Source organism: Pelodiscus sinensis, chromosome 2 (assembly GCF_052426305.1).
Source record: "Pelodiscus sinensis isolate ZL-2025 chromosome 2, ASM5242630v1, whole genome shotgun sequence".
NCBI classification, from domain to species: Eukaryota; Metazoa; Chordata; order Testudines; family Trionychidae; genus Pelodiscus; species Pelodiscus sinensis.
Genome location: NC_143053.1, coordinates 258,176,439 through 258,199,199, shown reverse-complemented (window position 1 = coordinate 258,199,199; position 22,761 = coordinate 258,176,439). Strand labels below are relative to the sequence as shown.

At 52.4% G+C, this 22,761-nt stretch overlaps 1 protein-coding gene across 4 annotated transcripts in view; it reads right to left on the bottom strand.

Annotated features, from left to right (window-relative positions):
* The window catches only part of NBEAL2 (neurobeachin like 2), a 184,664-nt gene that overhangs the window by 93,090 nt on the left and 68,813 nt on the right, over nucleotides 1–22,761 (bottom strand). For all 4 annotated transcript variants that reach the window (XM_089776846.1, XM_089776843.1, XM_089776845.1 and 1 more), the window contains exon 3: nucleotides 8,662–8,826. In XM_089776846.1, coding sequence (XP_089632972.1) covers nucleotides 8,662–8,826 — 165 coding nt within the window. The remainder of the gene's footprint in view (nucleotides 1–8,661; nucleotides 8,827–22,761) is intronic.

Genomic DNA, 22,761 nt, shown 5'->3' with positions numbered 1-22,761 from the left:
ACATCTCCCATGATGCACAGCCTCCCCTGACCAAAGGGGAGAGACTATGTTGCTTCATGGGAGATGTAGGCCACTCCGGGACACGCACCCCACCCACTTCCTGACTCCATGGAATAAAATAGTTCGGCTGGGGTGGATTCCCTGAGTGGACTACATCACCCAAACTACAACTCCCATGAGGCATTGCGGCAGCTCTTCAAAATTTTCCATTCTTTGGGGTTTTAGCTCAAATTTCAATTTTTTGCCATGAAAAAACTAAATTTTCTGCCAAAACTCCCCCCTCCCTCCCATTTTAATCAAGTCCTCTCTGCTTGGCAGGACCAGTCTGTGAACTCCATCTGCTCATGCCAATGCCCCCATCCTGGCTGCACCTCCAGCCATAGCATTTGGGGCAACAATGACCACCATGGCAGAAGGGAGGTGGTGCTGGGGGGAAGAAAGAGGAAGCCCAGCGCGGGCTGTGGGGGGTGCGGCAGGCGAGGGCGGTCATGGGACGTGGTCTTACTAAGAGGAGCTGAAGGAATAGCTCCCTGGGTGGGAATTCCTCCGCTCCAAGGGTTAAGAGAGAGCACAAGAGCAGGTCGGCCCAGCCAGAGGGCATGAACCTCACCGGTTTGCACAAACCAGCCACAAAGCCTCACACACACACACACAAGTCCCTGTGATTCAGAAGTGGCCCGTCTCCAGAGCTCAACACCGCGAGACAGCCCCGTTCTGAGGTCGGGGGTGTGTGTGTGACAGGGATGAGCCCTGGCGAGACTCGGGAGGTAGCTGGTGGAGAGGCCCTCATGGCTGCGCTTCAAAGGGACCCTCCAGTGCTCAGTTAATGAGGAAGGCGGCTGCCAAGTCACCCAAGCCCTCGGCTTGAATTAGAGCCCCTGGCACCAAGCTCCACCATGAACACAAGTCAATTATCAGCCTTTCCTTATCTCTCGCTGGCAGACTGCAGGCACCAGCGGACAGGAATGCAGGAAGGGAGAGAAAACAAGGGTTTCCACAGCCCCTTTCCAGGAATATCCCACATGAACAGGCCGGGGGTGCGGATGGGTGGAAAGGGGACAGCAGTTGCATTTAACTCTTTGCAACCAATGGAAGGGACTCCCCGACGCCAGGGCGGACACTGGCAGGAAAATTTGGAGGGGAGGGGGAAGAGGAGGCAGACGGCCTCCACCCCCATCCAAGAAGGTGAGTTCACAGACCTGAAACAAAGCATCCCCCCTCAACACACACACACACACACACACACACCTCAACACACACACACACACACACACACACACACACACACACACACACACACACACACACACACACACACACCTCTGCGGGCCAATCAGCGGGAGCTCCCCGGGAGGTGGTCAGGGACTGGCTGAGCCCGTTAAGAACCCAGCTAAGCACTAATTAAGCAGGGGGAAGGGGAAGAGAGAAAGAGACACTCATCCGCTACAGGAGACCCTTGCCATTTGGGGGTGGGGGATCAGTTTTGGAGATCACCGTGAACGGCGAAATCCACGAATACCGAGGGCAGGGGGCGTTCCAGACACAAAACAAGCCCTTTTTCTGTGCAAAATGAGCTACTGATGCAATCGACTAATATGTACAAGTAACAATGCAATAAACACATGCCAATATCTAAAGTAAACCAAACATCCTTTTGCTGGACTTCTGTAAAATGGTGGTGACAACGACGGGGATAAGACCAACGATAATGACGATTATGATGATGGAATGGTGGGAGTTAAAAATGAATTCCACTCGCAAGTTAAGCGTAGCCAATAATTCCACTTTCTGGCTCCAAATCATCACCTTTTCCCCCTCCTTTTAGCCTTTGGCCCATTCTCTGCATCGCTCGCGTTTCTTTTCGGTGCCATAAGGAAGGGGGGGAGTGTTAATACGGACGTCTGGCTAATACAGACGTATGGTTAATACGGACAATTCAGAGAACGTAATCTTTTTTCACGAGGGCCAGCTGAAAGTGCCACCGTGCTGCGTCATGCACTTGGGTGGGTGGGGCGCAGCACCCCGTGAATATGCAAAACCACAAACAACAAATCTGCAGATAGCGAGGGCTTTCTCTGGACATGCATGTGAAAGGAAGGAGGAAACCTTTACAGCAGGAGTGGGGAACCTAAAGCCCGGCATCTGGATGAGACCCCCAGCTTGCTTGGATCTGGCTCCTGTGGGTTGGGGTTCCCCCCTCTGCCACCCCACAGGGCTGGAGCACACAAAATCTATTAGCCTGGGCCTCCCTAGACTCTGGCGAGAGGGAAATGTGGGGCGTGTCTTTCTCCTTGTCAATCAGGGGCCATGTCAGTGAGGGTTTTTGTTGTTGTTTGTTGCTTCTTACCTGTGTGGCCCCTGATTGATTTTTCTGTGGGTCAGCAACCCCGCGGGTGGTGGATATGCGAGGCGGAGGAAGGTACTGGTGTCCCAAACTGCCAGCCTGGCCTCACCTGCACTCCGTCCCCAGCACACCTACTGTAGGCCTTCTGGGAGGGGGAGGGGGGAAGAGGGTGGCTGCCCCCAAACACCCACCCCTCCCAGTGCTTCTGGCCAGGGATGCAGGATGAGTGGCCAGGGATGCAGGATTAGCGAGCCACCTGCCCTCCCTGTGCTTCGGGACCGGGGATGTGCACCCTCCTCCATTCTCATGCTCCAGGCCAGTAGGCCGGGCCGTACCCCTCCCCCCACGGGAGGGGGGGGGCACGGAGGTGGCTTGGGTTCCATGGGGGGCAGGGCCTCAGCTGAGGGCAGGGCTGGGGGGTTGCCTCCTCCAGCCCTTCCTTCACTTGCTGCCCCTGGTGGCTCCCGACCTAAAAACAGTTCCCCGCCTACTGGGACTAGGACTGCATGAAGATCCTGCTGGGACTGCCAATGCCCGGGCAGCTGACACGTCCTCCCTGCCATCTGACGGCTCTGGCTGAGTGGCGACTGACAGGCCATGAGCCTCGTGGGCCCAAGCATCACACGACATGCTGCTAGTGCCGGTGCTCTCTATAAACCCAGGGACACCAGGAAAGTGTGCACGCCCCTTGGCAGATCCCCAGCTGGCTGCTCTGACACATCCTGTTTCATCTTGCTCCCAGTCCCTGGCTTCTAAGACCAGCTCTGACCTTGGGCTCTGGCTCCCAGTTCTGGCTCCAAGCCCCAGACTCCAGCTCCACCCACTAGTCCTCACTGCACATGCCCCAGCCACAGACTCCCTGCGCAAACTTGGGCATGTCGTGAAAGCTCCGTGCCTCAGTTTCCCATCTACAGAATGGGGATACTACTTCCTTTCTTCCACCCTGGTCTGGTCCATTTATACCATTAATGCTTCAGGGCAGGAGCTGTCTCTTACTAGAGCAGTGTCTCCCAATTTTATTTGGCCACGGAACCCTTTTAAACTCAAAAGAATTTTGTGGAACCCCTATTAGCAGTCTTATATATGGAGTTGAAAAAGTAGACCACAAATAAGTAAGGATAATAATAAACAAATGCTAAACAAGGTCATGAGATCAACACAAATGAAAATTGTTTTCAATAAAATTCATAAATGCTTAATATTCATTATTATTTTTAAAATAATAATATGTTATTGTAATGGAATTTTCTCGCGGAACCCTTATTTTCACTTCACGGAACCCTGGGGTTCCCCAGAACACCATTTGGGAAACACTGTACTAGAGGCATACATCACCAAGCACCACGGGACTGTGATCTCGAATGGGGTTTCTACCTGCCACCATAATACAGAACAGTCATGCTGCTATCATGCTTCACTTAGGGCAGGCCACCGGGTGTAGGTAGGGGTGAACGAAGGAGGAACTCACTAGCACACGATGTTTTCTAATGGAGGGTTGTACCGGGCTGTAGAAGAGAGTTTTGTAAGACCACAGAAGAGCTGATATTTTTAAATTTGTCTACCATTAAAATGTACCCAGGAAACAGAAATATGTGCAAGTTATGATGGGGAAAAAGAGAACAAAACAAGCGCTGTGTTTTAGGGTGGGATTTTCAAACTTGGGGTTGCGGCTTGTAAGGGCAATCCTCTAGCTAGCTGCGAGATGGTTTGTTTACCTGAGCCTCTGCAGGTCTGGGCGACCACAGTTCCCATTGGCTGCACATTGCTATTCCTGGCCAACGGGAGCTGCGGGAAGAGATGCAGACCAGAACATTGCTTCCTGCAGCTCCCATTGGCCAGGAACGGCGATTCGCAGCCAATGGGCGCTGCGGGAAGAGATGCAGACCAGAACATTGCTTCCTGCAGCTCCCATTGGCCAGGAACGGCGATTCGCAGCCAATGGGAGCTGCGGGAAGAGATGCAGACCAGAACATTGCTTCCTGCAGCTCCCATTGGCCAGGAACGGCGATTCGCGGCCAATGGGAGCTGCAGTCGCAAGTACCAGCAGATGCTCAGGTAAACAAAGTGTCTCACAGCCAGCTAGCAGCTTGCCCTTACAAGCCGCAACCCAGAGTTTGAAACCCCCTGTCTTAGGCTATGACTACACTACAAGCTTTTGCGGCAGAAAATATGCTAATGAGGGACTCATTAGCATGAATCGCGATGTCATTAGCATATTTTCTGCCGATTCTTTTTGTGCAAGGGGTTTTTGCACAAAAAAGCCGTGTAGCCGTTTCTGTTTTGCGCCAAAAAAACCCCTTTTTCTTCAAGATCCTTATGCCACTCCAGGATAAGCTCCGGCTCCCAAGTGTCGACATACTCAGAGCGCGGGCGGGTAGCAAGGTTTGCATTCAGGGATCATCCTAAAGCGTGGCCATCCCTCAGCTGGGGGAAAAGACACAAAGGCCGAAAGAGAGAGGGACAGAGATGGGAAGTGACCGGGGCATCACATAATAGTCCTCTCCCCAAAGGCCAGCTGTAATGTTCAAAGCCGTACAGCCTCTCCTAAAACCACCAATACCCCATCTCCTGCCAAGCCAGCCTGGCACCAGCACACAGGGCAGGAAGAAGTAAGAACATCCACCACCGTGCCATTTTTAGCATCTGAAACCTGATCTAGAGGCTAGAATAGGGAACTGGGAGCACGGTGACCCAGGTTCTAATCTCAGTTCTGCTGCCAATATTGTGTGCGGCTCTGGGCAAGGGGTTTGCCTGCTCAGTGCCTCAGTTTCCCCTTCACAACAGGGAGGATGCTAGGAATGCTGGCAAAGACAGAAGCTCAAATGCACTTGACATGCCAGGTTTTCACTCCTGTTATCCACACATCAGCAGCCTGGCAGACCCCATAGGAGCCTTTTCCCTCCCCTGATGGCCGCTGGCTTCTTTCACTCCACCGAGAAAGAATCCATGTGGTCATGCGAGAGGAACCGCATAAGCCAGGCCCTGTTCTGAGCACCAGCGGGCTGCTTCTCTGCTCCTAGACACCCAGCCAAGATGGATTGGGGCCCCCCGTGCTAGGCGCTGTACAGGCGGATGCTTCCCTAAAACAGCATGCCATGTAAACAAACAAGGCCTTGTGTGAGAGGAAGAAAAGTCATTCGCCCTGTACAAACGGGGGTGGGGACAAAGCCCCAGAGCAATGAAGTGATTTCAGGGCCAGTGCTCCAGTGCTATGAACACAGACCCTCCTCCCTCTGTCATCCAACAGCACAGACTAGCCAGGTTTCTTACACCCCAGGAGCTACCCTGCACTGTAGCCCATCTCCCGGTGCATAGCCCCGCCCCTTTTGCCAGAGGCCACGCCCCCTGGAGCCAAACTCCACCCACTCCAACACAATCCTTCCTGGCCACCCAGAGGGCCGGGGCTGCTGTGCTATGGCCCTAACCCCAGCCCTCCCTGGTGGCCGGAGGGAGCCGGGTTGTCACACCCCATCCCTAGCCTTTCCCTGCGACCGGGGAGCCGATCCCTCCGTGGTGGCTGAGAGCCAAGCGGCATCACTTCGCAGCGAGGAGTGAAGCATTGAGCCGGCTATTCTTTACCTTGCTTGCACCACTTCCCCTTTCGCTGGCAAGCCAACAGACCTGCCCCCCACACCACACCCCCAAACGCGCCAGCTCCTCTCACTCTCGCTGCGGGTGCAGGGGGAGGAAGAGAAAGTGACAATGCAGCTGCATCGCCCTAGCAAAGGCTCCCGTAGCGGGGCTGGGGCCGGAGTCTCGCAGGGCCGGGAGACAGGACTCCTGGGTCTACCCTAGCTCTGCCGGAGTCATGCTGCGAGCGCCTAGTGTAGAATGGGGAAACACTACACCTGCCCCTCTGGGGGGCTGTGAAGTGAAATACTTCAATGCTGCGTTGGAAGGACGGGACAGACACTGCGTAAGCCGGTGGCGAGAGCCCTGGATTGGGTTCTACTCCTGCCACTCTGCGGAGAGAGACCTCAGCCAAGTCAGTCCCTCCGTGCCTCAGTTTCCCTGGGTACAGAATGGGGATACCAGCACTGCCCTATCTCCTGGGGGCACTGCGAGTCCATTCACAACGGCAAGGAGCTTTGATCTTCTGGCCAGAGAAAGACCTGGGTAGGAAGAGCCACACCGAGGGTGGGGAATTGCAGAGAATGATGGGGTCTGGAGGGTGAGCCCTTGTATCCTCAGCATTCTGCCTTCGTTCCCCTCCAGCCACCCTCCTCTCACCCTTCCCGGGCTCCTCCACCCCCCGCGCTTCCTCTGTCACTCCCCCTTCCTGAGCCGCTGGCCCCTATGAAACGTAAGCAAGGACTAGGCCCCTCACCAAGAGACGAGGCGGCTGAGAATTAAGCTGCCCCCCCTCCCTTTGCACCAGCCTTGCATGCACCTCACCCCAAGCAGAACAGAGCCACCCCCCAGCACTAGCACCTGCCCCCCACGTGGCCCCAGGCCCACCCCCTCGCCCTACTTCAAAAGGCCAGGGCGGCGAGATAGTGGGCAGATAAACTAACGGCTCCACGCAGCCTGGCGTTGCCAAGGCCGGCAACCGTTGAAGGAACACGATGGTCTCACCACAACAGAAAGGAAAACCGCCAGCCTGTGCTCCGAAAGGGGAAGGGGAGGCCAGGGCGGAGGGCTACCGACCACAGGCAGGAACTAGCCTGGCCCATCGTGATCTGAAACTAGGCTCGAGGGAGACGAGAACCGTACCCCGAATCCAACACGCCAGGGGGGGAACGCCAAGGTGCCCTCACTCCTACACCCTCCTCTAGCCACGGCAGCAACGCAAGGTCCCCGCCACCTCAGGGCCGGAGAGCAATGGGAACGCGCAGGAAGCTTGTGGGGTGTTTGGGGGGCAGGACGCAGAGGAAAGCAGCAGGACTCGTGAGGCTCTCGTCTCCCGGTTAAAGTCTCCAGCGGAAGTCCTGCTGATCACGGGATGCTGGCCCCGGGATGCCCTGCGGGGTGTTTAGCAGCCCCCGCGGCCATGGGCCAGGGCACTTCATTGAAATCTCCACGCCGGGGCCTGGGACACCGCAGGCTGCCTCCAGAACTTGTCCGAAGGCAGCTGCCGAAGGGCCGCGGCCGCTCGGAGGGGAGGGGAGAAGCGAGTCTCTTTTCCGAGCTTAAACACGGCCATCGCAAGTGATGGTGGATTGGTTTCCATGGAAACAGCTCTGGGGCTAGCCACTACAACCAGCGGCTGTCATGGCTACAGGGACCTCCCCAGCACATTGCTCGGCCTGGGGTCCCCCAAAGCCTGGCGGGGGGAGCTCGGAAGCGGGGGGCACTGGCTTTGTGTGGGAGAGAAACACGCTTGCTCCCTATTTCACCCTCAGACCAAGCCTGTTTCCTTCCGCTCCCCTGGTGCGGGCTTCCCCTCCACCCCGAGGGGCGTAGGTATTAGCCCGCACCCCTTCCTCCCTGCCACTCTGCCACGCCAATCCCTCTTCCCTGCTGAAAACCCCACACGCCCTCAGCTCAGCCTCGCAGCTCCCCCTCTGCCTCTCCAGCCTCGGCCCCGAACGCCTGCACGTACTCGCCCTGCGCCCCTGTTCCCTGACTGTTATACCGTAAGCCATGCTCACTCAGCAAGGCCCTGGGGTCTGTATACCCAGCTGGCTCTCTGAAAGGGGAATCCCCCTCGGTCCCTAGGGGGTCGGGTCCTCCATGTCCTTTTCCACTGCGAATAACTGGAAGGGAGGCCGATTTTTGCGGCCAAAGCCACGCCCTGGCTGACAGGAATTTTGGATTTCCTCCCAGCTCTACCGGCCAGTCTTCCAGCCTGACCCTCTGGCAGACCCTCTCTGTGTCTCAGAAATCAGAAAACAAGAGTCATCATTTATGAAATGAGTCGCCGGGGCAGGTGCATACAAAATCCTGGGGCCCGCCCCGCACGCTTGCCTCTGGAGCAGTGTTTCTTAAACTTTTTAAGACTGAGGAACACCCAACAATATATATATATTTTTAATGGGGAACACCAAGAATTTTTTTGTTGAGGGAAAAAAAAAAAGGCTTGCCCCTTTAAGGGTGGCCATTCCCCAGGGAAATGTTGTAAATTGTTGACCAAAAAAAAAAAAAAAAAAAGCCCCCAGGGAAAAGTTGTTGAGAAAAAAAAAAAGGAGGCATGTCCCTTTAAGGGTGGTCATTTTGAATTCGATTCTCTCCGCGGCACACCTCCAACTGCCTTGCAGCACACCGGCGTGCCACAGAACACACTTTAAGAAACGCTGCTCTGGAGGGTTCGGGAAGTACGACCCGGTGCTCCAAGGCGTTCGAGTGCAAAGCAGCAATGACTTGTCTCGTCCGCCTACCTGCAGATGATGATAAAAAACTTGACGTGCAGGAGCGCCTGGCCAAGGCCCGCCTCAGCCGCCTCCTCCCGGGCAATTTGGGCCACGTAGTGCGCCAGCTGTTGGCTCAGCACGTGCAGGACGTCGCGTGGGAGCAGCGGGATCTCGGAGACTGAATCTTCCGGCCTGCAGGGAGGAGAACAATTAATCTAACAGCTGCCCCCCCCAGATGGAGTGGCCCCCCACCCCTGTTTAATCGGTTCACCAGTTAAACATAATGTTTAATGAGTTAACTAAATAACCGGGGTTTGACATCCCTACCATGTGCATTGGGCTGTCAAAGTGGTGTTTCCAGGGCCCCAACGGGACGAGACGGCAAGGAGGACTGAAGATTCAACTGAAGCAACCAATTCTTTAGCTGCTACCCAAAACCAAACTCAGCTAAACACAAAACCGGCCCCGGACGGTCTGTACAAATGAGACACAAAGCAGGTCACCAACTGGGGCAGACCAGGCCGTGGCCGTAAGAAATGTCCAGTTTTGTCCGTCATATGAGGATAAGCAAATACCTTGGCCATGGTCACCACCAGTTCACTGATGCTCCCAGTACTTAGCATGTGGATAAATCTCTGTAACTTTTCCATATAGCCATGTATCATTCTCATATAACTTTGTATTAAGAGAAACTTTGTAAGACGTTTTACATATATAGATCTTGTCCTTTTAGATATATTTTTTCCTGCTTATAGAATCCCTTGTATTAAGAGAAACCTTGTATCCCGTGTGTTATAGGTCTTAGGAATAGTTAAGGTAAAGAAAAATGTCTTCTCCTGTTGAAATGAATGAGGTGTGAATGGAGACTGAAAGGTGAGCACCTCCAGCAGCAGTTGCAAGGATGGAGAGAGGCTGGGAGCCAGATCCAAGGACAACACCTGTGAAGTGAGCTCACTGAAAAGAAGACTGGACATACAGACAGCTTGGGAGTCAAGCAGCAAGTGCCTGCCCTTGGAGGGACCCTCTCTGAAGCAGCATTAAAGAAGGCGAGGTGATGACTAATTGGCTGCATGAGAGGGATAAATAGGAGGCATCTTGCAGAGGGACCCCGGGTTTTCGTCTTGTCAACATCGGAGCATCGATCCGGATCGGCAGAAGCCCGGCTCCACCCCTCCCCCATCTAACTCACCTGGCCAGTGCAGTTAGGAGGAGCCACTATTGGTAACAACAAGCTGGGGGTGGAGGTGGGGGCAAGGGGGAGAGAGAGAGAGAGAGTGTGTGTGTGGGGGGGGGTGGAGGTGGGGGCAAGGGGGAGAGAGAGAGAGAGAGAGAGAGTGTGTGGGGGGGTGGAGGTGGGGGCAAGGGGGAGAGAGAGAGAGAGAGAGAGTGTGTGTGTGTGTGTGTGTGTGTGTGTGTGTGTAATGTACCATCTCGCCAAGCCGTGGGGAGCCCTGCTCACCAGCCGCGCTCTTCGACGTTCTGCGCATGCACAGATTGCTGGAACCCGGCTCTTCCGGGTTGTAATCTGCTCGCCACGGGTGAGTAGATTACAGAGATTATCGAGCCCTGCATATGCATATGATAAAGTATTGATTGATCTACGTACGTTGTTTCTATTTGACAGTAAAAACAGCCCTACCGAGTCACCCCAAAGGCCTGTTTGGTTCGTGATCCTGTCTGCGGACAGTGGCCAATGCCAGCTGCCCCAGACAGAGTGAACCGAACAGGGAATCATCGTGTGAGCCAACAATCCAGTGCTGCCCATTCCCAGCTTCTGACAAACAGAGGCTGGGGAAACCATCCCTACCCATCCTGGCAAGTAGTCATTGATAGACTGACCCTCCATGAATGGATCTAGCTCTTCCTTGAACCTTGTTGTAGTCTTGGCCTTCACAACATTTTCTACCAAAGAGTTTCATAGGTTAACTGAGCGTTGTATGAAGAAATATTTCCTGGTGTTTTAGACCTGCTGCCTATTCATTTCATGGGGCGACTCCTAGTTCTTGTGTTACGAGAAGGAGTTAATAGCACTTCCTTGTTTACTTTCTCAACGGTCATGGTTTTATAGACCTCGGTCATATCCTCCCTTAGTCATCTCTTTTCCAAGCTGAAAAGCCACAGTCTTACCAGTCTCTCCTCATACGGCAGCTGTTCTATACCTCTGATCACTTCGGTTGCCCTTGTCTGTTCCTTTTCCAGTTCCACTCTCTCTCTTTTTTGGCTGGCTACATCCACAGTGCATGAGGCCAGGGTCTGGGCAGTGCTACGGTCCTAGGTGTGTCTCATTGGGTGCCATGGGAGGCATATAAGAACATAAGAACGGCCGTACTGGGTCAGACCAAAGGTCCATCTAGCCCAGTATCCTGTCTACCGACAGTGGCCAGCACCAGGTGCCCCAGAGAGGGTGGACCGAAGACAATGACCAAGCAATTTGTCTCCTGCCATCCCTCTCCAGCCTCTGACAAACAGAGGCCAAGGACACCATTTTATCCCCTGGCTAATAGCCTTTTATGGACCTAACCTCCATGAAATTATCTAGCTTCTCTTTAAACTCTGTTATAGTTCTAGCTTTCACAGCCTCCTCTGGCAAGGAGTTCCACAGGTTGACTACACGCTGTGTGAAGAAGAACTTTCTTTTATTAGTTTTAAACCTGCTACCCATTCCGCACTAGCAGAACAGGGGCAGTAAGCAAGTGTCAGGGCTGTTCCCCACTCTGGCATGATGAATACAGAAGTTGGGGGCTTGCAAGAGCACTCCAAACTCTTGCCTTCACAGGCTCTGGCTACATAAACTCCACCCCCCCAAAAAAATCCTAATACTCAGATTTTGGGGAATCTGCTGCTACCATCAAGTGCTTTTTAACCCACAAACGGGTGGACACTTGAAACCAACCCCAGGGTACCCCAAGGTCTTTTTCCCCAAAAGAGCTTGAAAAAGAAGAGAGAAAAACAAGCTGCAGTTTGTGGTCGTCGACCCCTCAGTCAGGCATGCAGATACACACAGACAGACCTTCCAGGACACAACCATCAACCAATCCCGGTTAATTAGAAAAAAAGAAAACAATCCTTTATTATCAACACAAAACTACAGTTGCAAGCTTAGTAAAGTGGCTAGATGGAAAGAGCCATCATTTGATTAGGGGGCTGGAGCATATGACTTATGAGGAGAGGCTGAGGGAGCTGGGTCTGTTTAGTCTGCAGAAGCGAAGAGCGACGAGGGATTTGAGAGCAGCCTTCAACTTCCTGAAGGGGGGTTCCAAAGAGGCTGGAGAGAGGCTGTTCTCAGTAGTGACAGAGGGCAGAACAAGGAGCAATGGTCTCAAGTTGTGGTGGGAGAGGTCCAGGTTGGATATTAGGAAAAACTATTTCACTAGGAGGGTGGTGGAGCACTGGAATGGGTTCCCTAGGGAAGTAGTGGAGTCTCCATCCCTAGAGGTGTTTAAGTCTTGGCTTGACAAAGCCCTGGCCGGATTGATTGAGTTGGGATTGGTCCTACCTAGAGCAGGGGGCTGGACTTGATGACCTTCTGAGGTCTCTTCCAGCTCTATGGTTCTATGATTCTATGATATAGATCCTCAGGGAAAATCCCTGGGCTGAAGTAAAAAAAAAAACCACTTAACCAGCTCAGACATTATTTCCACATCCCCAAACAAGGAAAACAATCAATCCTGATGGACTAGCTAAACTTTTCCCTACTTACACCTTGTAAGAAGTCTGTTCTTGGAAAGGGAAGTGTCTCCCGACTCCCTCAGTACTAGAAAGACCCTGCTCTGCTTCTCAGACAAAGAACAGAGAGAGGAAAACCCCTCTCTTCCAGTTTGAAATTCCTACCTGCATTGTTATTGGCTGACCACCCCATACCTGGCCAGATACAGGAGGCATTAGTTAACCCCTTAGTCACCGGGTGCTGGTCAGCACGCGCAACTATGACAGCAAGTCGCCCAGCCTATAAGTGGCATGCCCAGTTGCTTTCCATAAGCTTCGCTGGATGTTGCATCAAGCTCCCCATCTCTCTAGCTACTCCTTGCCGCAGTGGTGCTGTGCACACCCTTTGCTCCATCGCACCCACAGCAGCCACGGCCCAGAGCCATTCCAGAACATACGGCATAACCGGGGCCACATCTCCCTGTCCACACCCAGGCAGGCCTGCAGGGGAGATCTACGCAGGGGAGTCCCCAATTATCATCCGGAAGGGGCAGCCAGACTCAGCTGTCCTGTGGATGCCAGCGCATCCCTTCCTTTGCTTGGCAAGAGAGGTCGGAGAGATGTCCAGGATCCTTCCTGGATGCAAGCCGCAGCAGCCCCCTCCTCTCTGGCGACAATGCATACCAGGATCAAAGCTACAGAACAACCAGGAGGCATCCCCCTCTGGCCAGATTGGCCTGTCAGTTAATGCCAATTCATGCTCCCATCGCCGTTTACCATCCCCGCCACTACCCATGTAGGCAGTACAGCCTGCCAGTCTGGATTACCCCTCCGTGGCCTGGAGCACCCTTTGCCACACAACAGCATGGCCACGAGGTTACTATAGGATGGTAAAGCTTCTGAAGGTAGCTACCTGGAGCAATATAGGCTCAATAACAGATGTGCAGCTGTATCCAGCTCGGTGAGGTAAATCCATCTGCCCGATGCAGGACGAAGCAGAATTTTGCTTCAAGCCTTCATGGCTATGAGCTACCCTGGCCAACGAACTGCCGGGGTAATGCCAGTCTTAATCTGCAGAGAGCCTGAACCGATAGGTTGGAGAAGTGTGAACCGGCCCATTCGTCTCCATCATGGCTCTGTGGACGCCTGCGATTCTGCAGCCCCAAACCACATGCCACCTTGAAGGCTCCCTCCCCTTCAAGGCAGGGGGAATCTGTCTGCTGCAGGTCTGCCTGGGGACATGGAAAGGTGGGGGGCAGGAAGACCTGGCTGCATAGCCATGGTTATGCTGCGCACTTCTGTAATTGTAGACCATGTTGTTGCAGAAACCGTAAGCCCCCATTCCGCTTGGATGATCAATGTTTAGGCAGTTGACTATTTGCAAGTCCTGACCTGAGAGATGGGGGATAGGAATGGAGGATAGATTGAGACGATCAGCAACGCGCGATATAGGAACATCACCTAGAAACGTCATCGGCATGGCCTGGGACTATATGGAATGAGCTTCCACCCTTTGAGGGGCCATAGTAGGATACATCCTTGACAGGCATGATACAGGAAATTAACCACCCGGAGATCATCTACGCAGCGTGTGCTTGCCTGTGCACCCTCTAATGGAGGGGCAGGGAACCTTTTTTGGGTCGGGGGCCAGTGACCCACAGAAAAATCAATTGGGGGGGGTGCACACAAGCGAGAAGCAAAAACTTTTGGGGCATGTCACAAAATCCATTCCACGTGTGGGCAATCTGGGGTGGGGGCGGGGCTGAGGGATTCCGAGGCTGGGATGGGGCAGGGTGTTGGGGTGTGTGCGGGCCGGAGGCATTAGCAGCTCAGGGTCAAGTGAGACGTCCTTCTGCGTGGCCGCAGCAGCTCCAGCAGGTGTCCCTGTCCCAGTCCTCAGCCTCTGCATGGGGCTTAGTAAGCAGCTGCGCGGCTGTGCAGCGTAGAGGAAACTTAGCTGCTTGCCTCTTCATTCAGTCTGCGTATGAAACAGCACGAAGAACGGAAACGTTTAGTCTTCCCCAGAAAAAAAGCCAAACTTTGCCAGAGAAAAATCACGGGGAGGGATGTAACTTGGTTCAAGTGAAACAGAGAAAAAACTCTAGATAAAAAGATGATTGTGTGGCTGCAAAGTGACTTTGTCTTTTTAGAATGGCGTGGAAGGGGGCCTCCGGGCAGATGTTATTGCCACAAGGAAAAAAGTTCTCACCGAAGGGAGAAAGAAGCTGCCCGAGACGTGAATGGAGCTCCTGTAAAAGGACAGATGGAGTGGAGGGATTCCTTTCAAGAACCGCATCGCCAGTGGCAACTAGTCAGGGGACACTGCCGTGTGACCCCCACCCTGGCGCAGGAAGGGCCTGGCACACGCATGCTCCATGTGAGGGGCGAGACTGCAGCTCCAGCCATAGGTGGCTAACACACCTGGAACTGGCCTGTTGGCCGAAACGCTCTTGCCCTCGTAGAGTCTAGCGAGGCCCCAAAGAACTCAATTCATTGAGCTGGGAGCAGGGCTAACATAAAGAACATAGGTACGGCCAGATGGTCCACCTAGCCCAGTGTCCTGTCTTCCAACAGTGACTGGTGTCAGGTGTTTCAGAGAGGATGAACAGGGCACTTTATTGTGTGACCCTCTTGCTCAATCCATAAGAACATAAGAACGGCCGTACTGGGTCAGACCAAAGGTCCATCTAGCCCAGTATCCTGTCTGCCGACAGTGGCCAGCACCAGGTGCCCCAGAGAGGGTGTACCGAAGACAATGACCAAGCGATTTGTCTCCTGCCGTCCCTCTCCAGCCTCTGACAGAAGCCAAGGACACCAATTCTATCCCCTGGCTAATAGCCTGTTATGGACCTAACCTCCATGAAATTATCTAGCTTCTCTTTTAAACTCTGTTATAGTCCTAGCCTTCACAGCCTCCTCTGGCAAGGAGTTCCACAGGTTGATTACATGCTGTGTGAAGAACTTTCTTTTATTAGTTTTAAACCTGCTACCCATTAATTTCATTTGGTGTCCTCTAGTTCTTCTATTATGGGAACTAATAAATAACTTTTCTTTATCCGCCCTCTCCACACCACTCATGATTTTATAGACCTCTATCATATCCCCCCCTCAGTCTCCTCTTTTCTAAACTGAAAAGTCCCCGTTGCTTTAACCTCTCCTCATATGGGACCCGTTCCAAACCCCTAATCATTTTAATTGCCCTTTTCTGAACCCTTTGCAAGGCCAAAATAATCCCAGCCTCTGGCACTAAGGAACAGCCAGAGGCTAAGGAACAGCTAGAGTTGTGTCCCTGAGCATCTCAGCTAACAATTGATGGACCCATCCTGCATGAACTTGTCTAATTCTTTTTTGAACCCAGGTATACATTTGTCCCCCCGACCCCTGCACTGTAACAAACTTAATCCCAGGGAAACAATTCTCTGTGCTTTAATTTGTCTCTTTCAGCTACTCTATAACACCTAGCAACCAAATATATCTTTTTGTTTCATTAATATGTAGCCCCCTTACTAAAGGTGCCTCTGCTTATTCTCTGGAAAGATCCTGTGTGCTGCAATCTAGCCCTGGAGACTACAATTCCCATGAGCCCTGGAGGAAACCAGGAAGGAAGGACTCTGTTTTGGGTGCTGGGTCTCTCCACATGTATGGAGAGACTCTCAGCAGTCTGTAGACTCTTCCCTTTGTTTTTGGAAAAGAGAAGCCAGGCTGCTGTGGAGGAGTTTTAGCCAGTCCAGGAGCTGTGAGGTTGCAGCTACAGACTTGGATTCAGAGCCTTTGGGACTGGAATCTAGCCGGCTGCTTCCGATTGCCCTTTGGCTGTACCTGTGGCTAGAAGTACTACTCTGCACCCAGCACACAGAAGGAGACCAGAATCATCCACTCCAGCTGCAAAATCTTCAAGCGTGCCCATGCAAGCAAGAGTATGGTACTGAGAGTCCTGAGGACGGCATACTCTGGGGTGTAATAAACAGGGGCAGTGCAAATGCCAGATAGATACTCTCCTATTATTTCTGTGTACTTTGTTAATGTTATTCACTGTTAATCTGTTCAGTTCTATTCCTTTACGTCGTAAAGGTTGTTCTTTCTACTGTAATCTATCAGATGTATACTATTTATGATTTGTAATTGTTCTGTAGCTAGATCCAGATTATTGCTGGAATAATTTTATTTCTGGAGGCTCTCAAGGCACACCATTAAGCGTGCACAGGGCCAGCCAGGTGGAGGCACTGCCATTATATGTTCTTTATAAGCAAGGGACAGCAGCAAGGCGGTGGATAGAGTTTCCCCAACTAAATATCACCACTGGGGTACTCAGGATCTCCTTTTATGTTAAAGCCATCACACGCACAGGCACACCTGTGAGTGTGACCTGCTCCCGGAGGAAAAAGGGGGTTACAAATAAAATCACCTTTTTTAAAAACTATGATCTGATTCTTAGGTCCTGGAAGGTAATAGGAGGTGTATGCATGCCTAAGACTGAGAAGTCATCTATCAGAGATTACAGTTTGTTTATTTTCAATCTCTTTTAAATTAAATTAATGGAGATTGCCTATTTCCTAGAACTGGAAGGGACCTTGAAAGGTCAAGTCCAGTCCCCTGCCTTCACAGCAGGACCAAGTACCATCCCTGAAAATTTTTTGCCCCAAACAGCCTCCTCAAGGATTGAACTCACAACCCTGCATTTAGCAGGCCAATCCTCAAACCACTGAGCTAGCCTGTCCCCTGTTTGTGGTAAAAAAGCTTGGGGTGCCCTGTGGAAGAAGATCCCAAGTGAATCTTCCTGGGTTCAAGAAGAAAGAGGTTTTTTTCCCCACCACTTGTGGTGGCAGCTACCGCCCAAGGTCAGGGAATCTGTGACCTTATGGAGTTTTTAAAAACAGAAGTCTTGAGAGGCAAGGTATTTTATGGTCACAGGTCCCCACCTTCTGCACTCGGAGTGCCAGAGTGGGCAACAGCCCCGACAGGCCGATTTAAGAGAGAAGTTACAAACTTGCTAGTAGTTCTGCTATTTGGTATCTGCGTTCCCACAGAACTCTTGGGTGAATGCCATCTAGTATTTTAATGTGCCGGTTCATGTTTTCAATTTGTTCCAAAACCTCTCCTCAGACCTGTCACATGAAAGGAAAGGCTCAGAGGTGTGAATCTCTGTTACAGCCTTTGCAGTGAAGATCGATGCAAAGAATTTATTTAGCTTCCCCGCAAAGTTCTCATCTTTCTTGAGTGCTTATTTAGCACTTACATCAGCCCATAGCCTGCTGAGCATTCGGAAGGCATGATGCTTCTGAGGTACATAAAACTAACAGCTTTGGTTTTTTTTAGTCTTTTGCTCATTGTTCTGCGGTTTCTGCTTTACACTTGACTTCCCAGAATTTAAGCTACCTTTCTATTTTTCTCCAAGAGGATTGGACTTAGTCCTGACAGGAATACCGGAGACTGAATGAGGATGACCTCTCTACGTTCCTTCCAGCTGTAGGTTTCATACGAGTCTAGGATTCCCACTTTTAAAGGATTTTCTTTTGGTCTTTGTACAGAGTAGAAGAGATGGTTAATCACGGGGACTTTATTTTGGTCCTCGTTTTCTTTATTTGAGATGTATCTCTAGTACGAGCCTCCCTTAAGAGGGTTTTAAAGTAAGTGCCTATACAGCTTTCAAGCATTTTACTCTTGTAACTGCCCCTTTTCATTTTCCATTTAACTAGTCCCTCATTTTGGTGTACTTCCTTTGTGAAGTTAAATGCTACGGTGGTGGGTTTCTTGGGTATTCCCCATCCTAGGAATGTTAATTTGAACTACATTATTACCGAGCAGTTCGGCCTCTTGGACCAGAGCCTGCACTCCACTTAGGACTAATTTAAGAATCGCCTCTCACCTTGTGGGATCCAAGAAACAGTCACTAACGGTGTCTGGAAAGTATCTCGCTGCGTGCCGCACTCGGGTGACATGTAACCAGCCATTATGGGATAACTGTTATTATTGGAGTTTGGTTTTGTAACCTAATCTCCCAAGCATTTTGCCATTCTTGCCAGGTGGTCCATAGTATATTCCTACTGCTACACACTGGTTATTTAAGAAGCTTCAGGGGGTAGCCAAGTTAGTCTGTACAGGATAAACTTAAAAAAACAAACAACAAAACAAATAACGTCTGACAGGACGTTAAAGACTAACGACCCATGTCGATGGGATCATGAGCTTTCGTGGGCACAGCCCACTTCTTCAGATGACCAGCTGATGTTTCGGATGAAGGTTTCTGATGTTTAGGACCCTTGGATTTAGGATGAGAACTTAAGTTCAGTATGAACTGAACCTGGGGTTCAGCTGCAAAAGGTTAACTGGTTACTCGGTAAGCATTAGTCTTGCCTGCATGCTTACCCGGTAACCAGTTAACTGGACCTGCCCAAACTCTGGCCGGGGGAGGAGGGGAGAAGCAGTCCCCCTACCTGCGGTGCAGTGGAGCAGCCCACTTCCCATGGCTGACGGGTCTCCCTACCTGTGGTGGGCTGGCCTGCAGGACCCCAGCCATGGCAGCCTCTGCCTGGAGCAGCCCTTGGCCGCGATGGGTCGGCCAACAGGACCCCAGCCGGGGCAGGCTGGACGGGAGCAGCCCCCGCTGTGCCTGGTAGGTCTGCAGCCCTGCAGGGACCCCAACCACCGCTGCTCTGCCCCAGCCCTCGAACGGTTAACTGGTTCAACAATATCATTGCAATTGTTTAACCGGTTAACTGTGTCAACGGGTATTTACAGCCCTCACTTCACGTCTCCGTGCAGACCTGGGCGCTGTGCTAGGGAGCGGCTGGAGAGACCTGCGCTAGCCTGTGTGCCGGAAGGAATAAGGCGCATCCTCAAAGGATGAGGAAGCGTTTCCTTCTGCTTTGGAGAGGCCCCCATGAGTTTTATGGGACCTCTTCCTCACCACGCTAGAGGAGGGAGAACTGCCCGTTCTCACGGGGGAAAACGGCAGCGTCCAAATGTGGAGCGACATCGCCGGCCGGGTCGGAAGGTAACCGCTGATCAGAGGAGGGTCTTGAAGTTGGGAGGCCTGATGCAAAAGGGGCATCAGCTCCGGCCACCCGAGGCCTCTCTTGGAAGGACTTACAGGCGGAGGGCTGTCCCTCCGCGCATCCTTCACCAAAACACAAGCCGCTTGCGGGGAGAGCGCACCTCAAGATAGGACGGTGCTTGAACCACAGTGAGAGCTAACTACTCTGCATGCACTCAACTCAACCTCAAGTACTATCACCTAGAGGGGGGAAAACCCTCAGAGCAGACTGAAAACGCTACTCCAAGTAGCAACTCTAGCTGTGCACAGGGAGAAGGAACTGGGGGGGGGGGTCAGGACAACAGCACCCCTTTATAGTTAAACAACAAGGGTCCCAGGGCATGAGCACCACCCCTACAGGTACTGCTAAGCAAAGTTCTCCAGTTTCGGGGTGCTGGGGATGTGCTCACCCCTACCTGGAAAACACAGCTGCTTCATAGAATCGTAGGATCCCAGGGCTAGAAGCGACCTCAGGAGTCACCGAGTCCAGCCCCCTGCCCAAAGCAGGACCAACCCCAACAAAACCATCCCAGCCAGGGCTTGGTCAAGCCAGGACTTCGAAACCTCTAGGGATGGAGATTCCACCCCCTCCCTAGGGAACCCATCCCAGTGCTTCCCCACCTGCCTAGGGAAATTGTCTTAATCTCCAGCCTAGACCTCCCCCACTGTAACTTGAGACCATTGCTCCTTCTGCCATCCATCACTAGTTAGAACAGCCTCTCTCCTTCCTCTTTGGAACCCCCCTTCAGGAAGTTGAAGGCTGCTCTCAAATCGCCCCTCACTCTTCTCTTCTGCAGACTAAACAAACCCAAATCCCTCAGCCTCTCCTCATAGTCAAGTGCTCCAGCCCCCTCATCATTTTGGTTGCCCTCCGCTGGACCCTCTCCAATGCGCCCACATCCTTTCTGTAATGGGGGGCCCAGAACTGTACGCACTGCTCCAGATGTGGCATCGCCAGTGCCGAATAAAGGGGAACAATCACTTCTCTAGATCTGCTGGCAACGCTCCTCCTTATGCACCCCAATATGCTGTTAGCCCTCTTGGCGACAAGGGCACCCTGGAAGAAATCCACATTGCTACAGAACTCAGTTTCTCTGATGCAAAATTTGCTTCTACCACACTGCAGGCCAGAGCAGACACACACAATGCTCGCAGCCTGGATCCAAGAGGAAAGAGAGACAAGAAACATGTGGTGGACTAGGAAGAGGAGTGCTCCGAGTAACAGCATTCGGGAAACTGGGGGCAGCTTCAGACACCCCCCCAGCTTACACTGTTGCTGTGCCTTGCAAGCTGCACGCTGCCACAGCGAGGAAGTAACGCCCTTCACAATCACACTGGGGATTTTCAAATGAGCATTTCGGACTCGACAGCGTTCATATGTCACGCAAATAAGACTTGGCCCAAAAGCCTCCTTTTTTCTGGCCTGGCATGAATTGAAACCCAGCTGGCATGCTCCTCTCTGAGGAGAGGCACCGAGGACAGGACACATTGCTGAAAGCCCTGCAAAACACCCTCAGCCTGGGAAAGACACAGACTTGAGACAGCTTCCTTTGGCAGGGGATTAAAGCTACTTAATCTAGGCACTCAATGAGACGCTCTCCCCCACTCCGCACAGACGCCTTCCGAAAATAGACCCGCGCGGGATCCAAGAGGCGAACCCCATGTCACGTTCTTGGATTGTGAGGGGAGCAGCCGGGTCTCTGCTGCACCCATGGGGGGGTGTTCGCCCCAAAAGTGGTACAAAGGGGGCCATGTGAGGGGTCACACAAAAGCTTACTTTCTTCTGATTCTGTATCTGCTCTTCATATATCTGTATAATATCATAGATTCATAGATTTTAAGGTCAGAAGGGACCATTATGATCATCTAGTCTGACCCCCTGCACAGTGCAGGCCACAGAATCTCACCCACCCCTCCTAGAATAATCCTCTCACCTATATCTCAGATATTGAAGCCTTCAAATACTTTGAAGACCCCAAGATGCAGAGAATCCTCCAGCTGTGATCTGCACCCCATGCTACAGAGGAAGGCGAAAAACCTCCAGGGTCTCTGCCAATCTACCCTGGAGGAAAATTCCTTCCCGTCCCCAAATATGGTGATCAGCTAAACCCTGAGCATGTGGGCAAGACTCACCAGCCAGACACCCAGAAAGATCTCTATAGTAACTCCTATCATCCCTCCATTGACCTATTTCCCTCTGATAATGAACTGTGGGTGTAGTTAGGAATCTGTAATCTGTATGGAGACTGGACGTCTCTCTGAATGTGGTTGAGCATTGGGCAGAGCCCGGCCTATGGACATGCTAATTAGCGAGGCCCTGTGGGACAATAGCACTCACTGGGCCAAGGACACACCTCGGGAACGGTGACCGACACCTAGGGGCTACCAGCAGGGAACACAGGGATAGGCCGCTGGCCAGGTGACCTGCTGCAGCCAAGAAGAGACCAGGAAGGAGGGATAAATAGGCCATGTGATGGACTCCATCTTGGTACTCAGCTCAGCACTTCATCCCAGAGGCAGCAGTGCAGGGATCAAAGAGCCGGAAAGAACTGTGGACCCATCCTGACCTAGGATGTGCAACAAGAACTTTTAAGCCAGCAGCTGTAACATCTCTGCTAGAGCCTGCATCGAGAACTGGGAGATTCGATGCATGTAATGTATGATACTTTAGCAACCTTACTCTCATGCTTTTCTTTCTTGTAGCAATAAACCTTTAGATGTTAGATGCTAAAGGACTGGCTCAGCGTGATTTGTAGGTAAGGTCCAGAGTGCAAATTGACCAGGGATCTGTGGCTGGTTTCTTGGAACCGGACAGATCTTGTTCGGGGTAGGTGGGATTGGGTTCTAAGACCCCTCACCTGTGTATGAGGCCCGCGGCCATCTGGGGCACGGATATTGCTGGGGTGTCGGAGGGGTTTTGCTCGTGAGGCTTCAGGCAGGCAGCTGAAGCGCTCTGTGGGACTGGTGTGTGGCCTGTTTGGAGAGGTCTCCAGTCTGGGGACTAGAGAGAGCCGTGAGTTTGAGCAATTTGCCCTGAGCGGACGCCCTCAGCTGTGGCCAGACCCGGCCCGGTCCGTCACACCCCAGAATGCAAAGGGGTTTCTCCGCATCTGAGGGAGCCAGTTCAGCGCGAGACACGTTCTCCCCAGCCCCAGCGCTCAGAGTAACGTGTGCCACCAGCAGAATCGGAACGGCCCAGTGGTAAGAGAGGCAGCCGGGGACTCTACAGAGCTGGCTCCGAGCTCCACCAGTCTTCCTAGAGTGAAACTTCCTTACGAGGGTCAGGCCTTGGGGTGTGTAAGGGGGTCTTGGGTCCACCAAGACGCTCAGCCTGTTCACCTGATAAAAGCAAAGCAAACCCCTTCTGGAGGGTAAATCCAACTAGGGACCTATTTCAGAGCCGTTGGCAAGGTCTTCCTATGCTCCCATCCGTCCAGCAGGGCCTATCG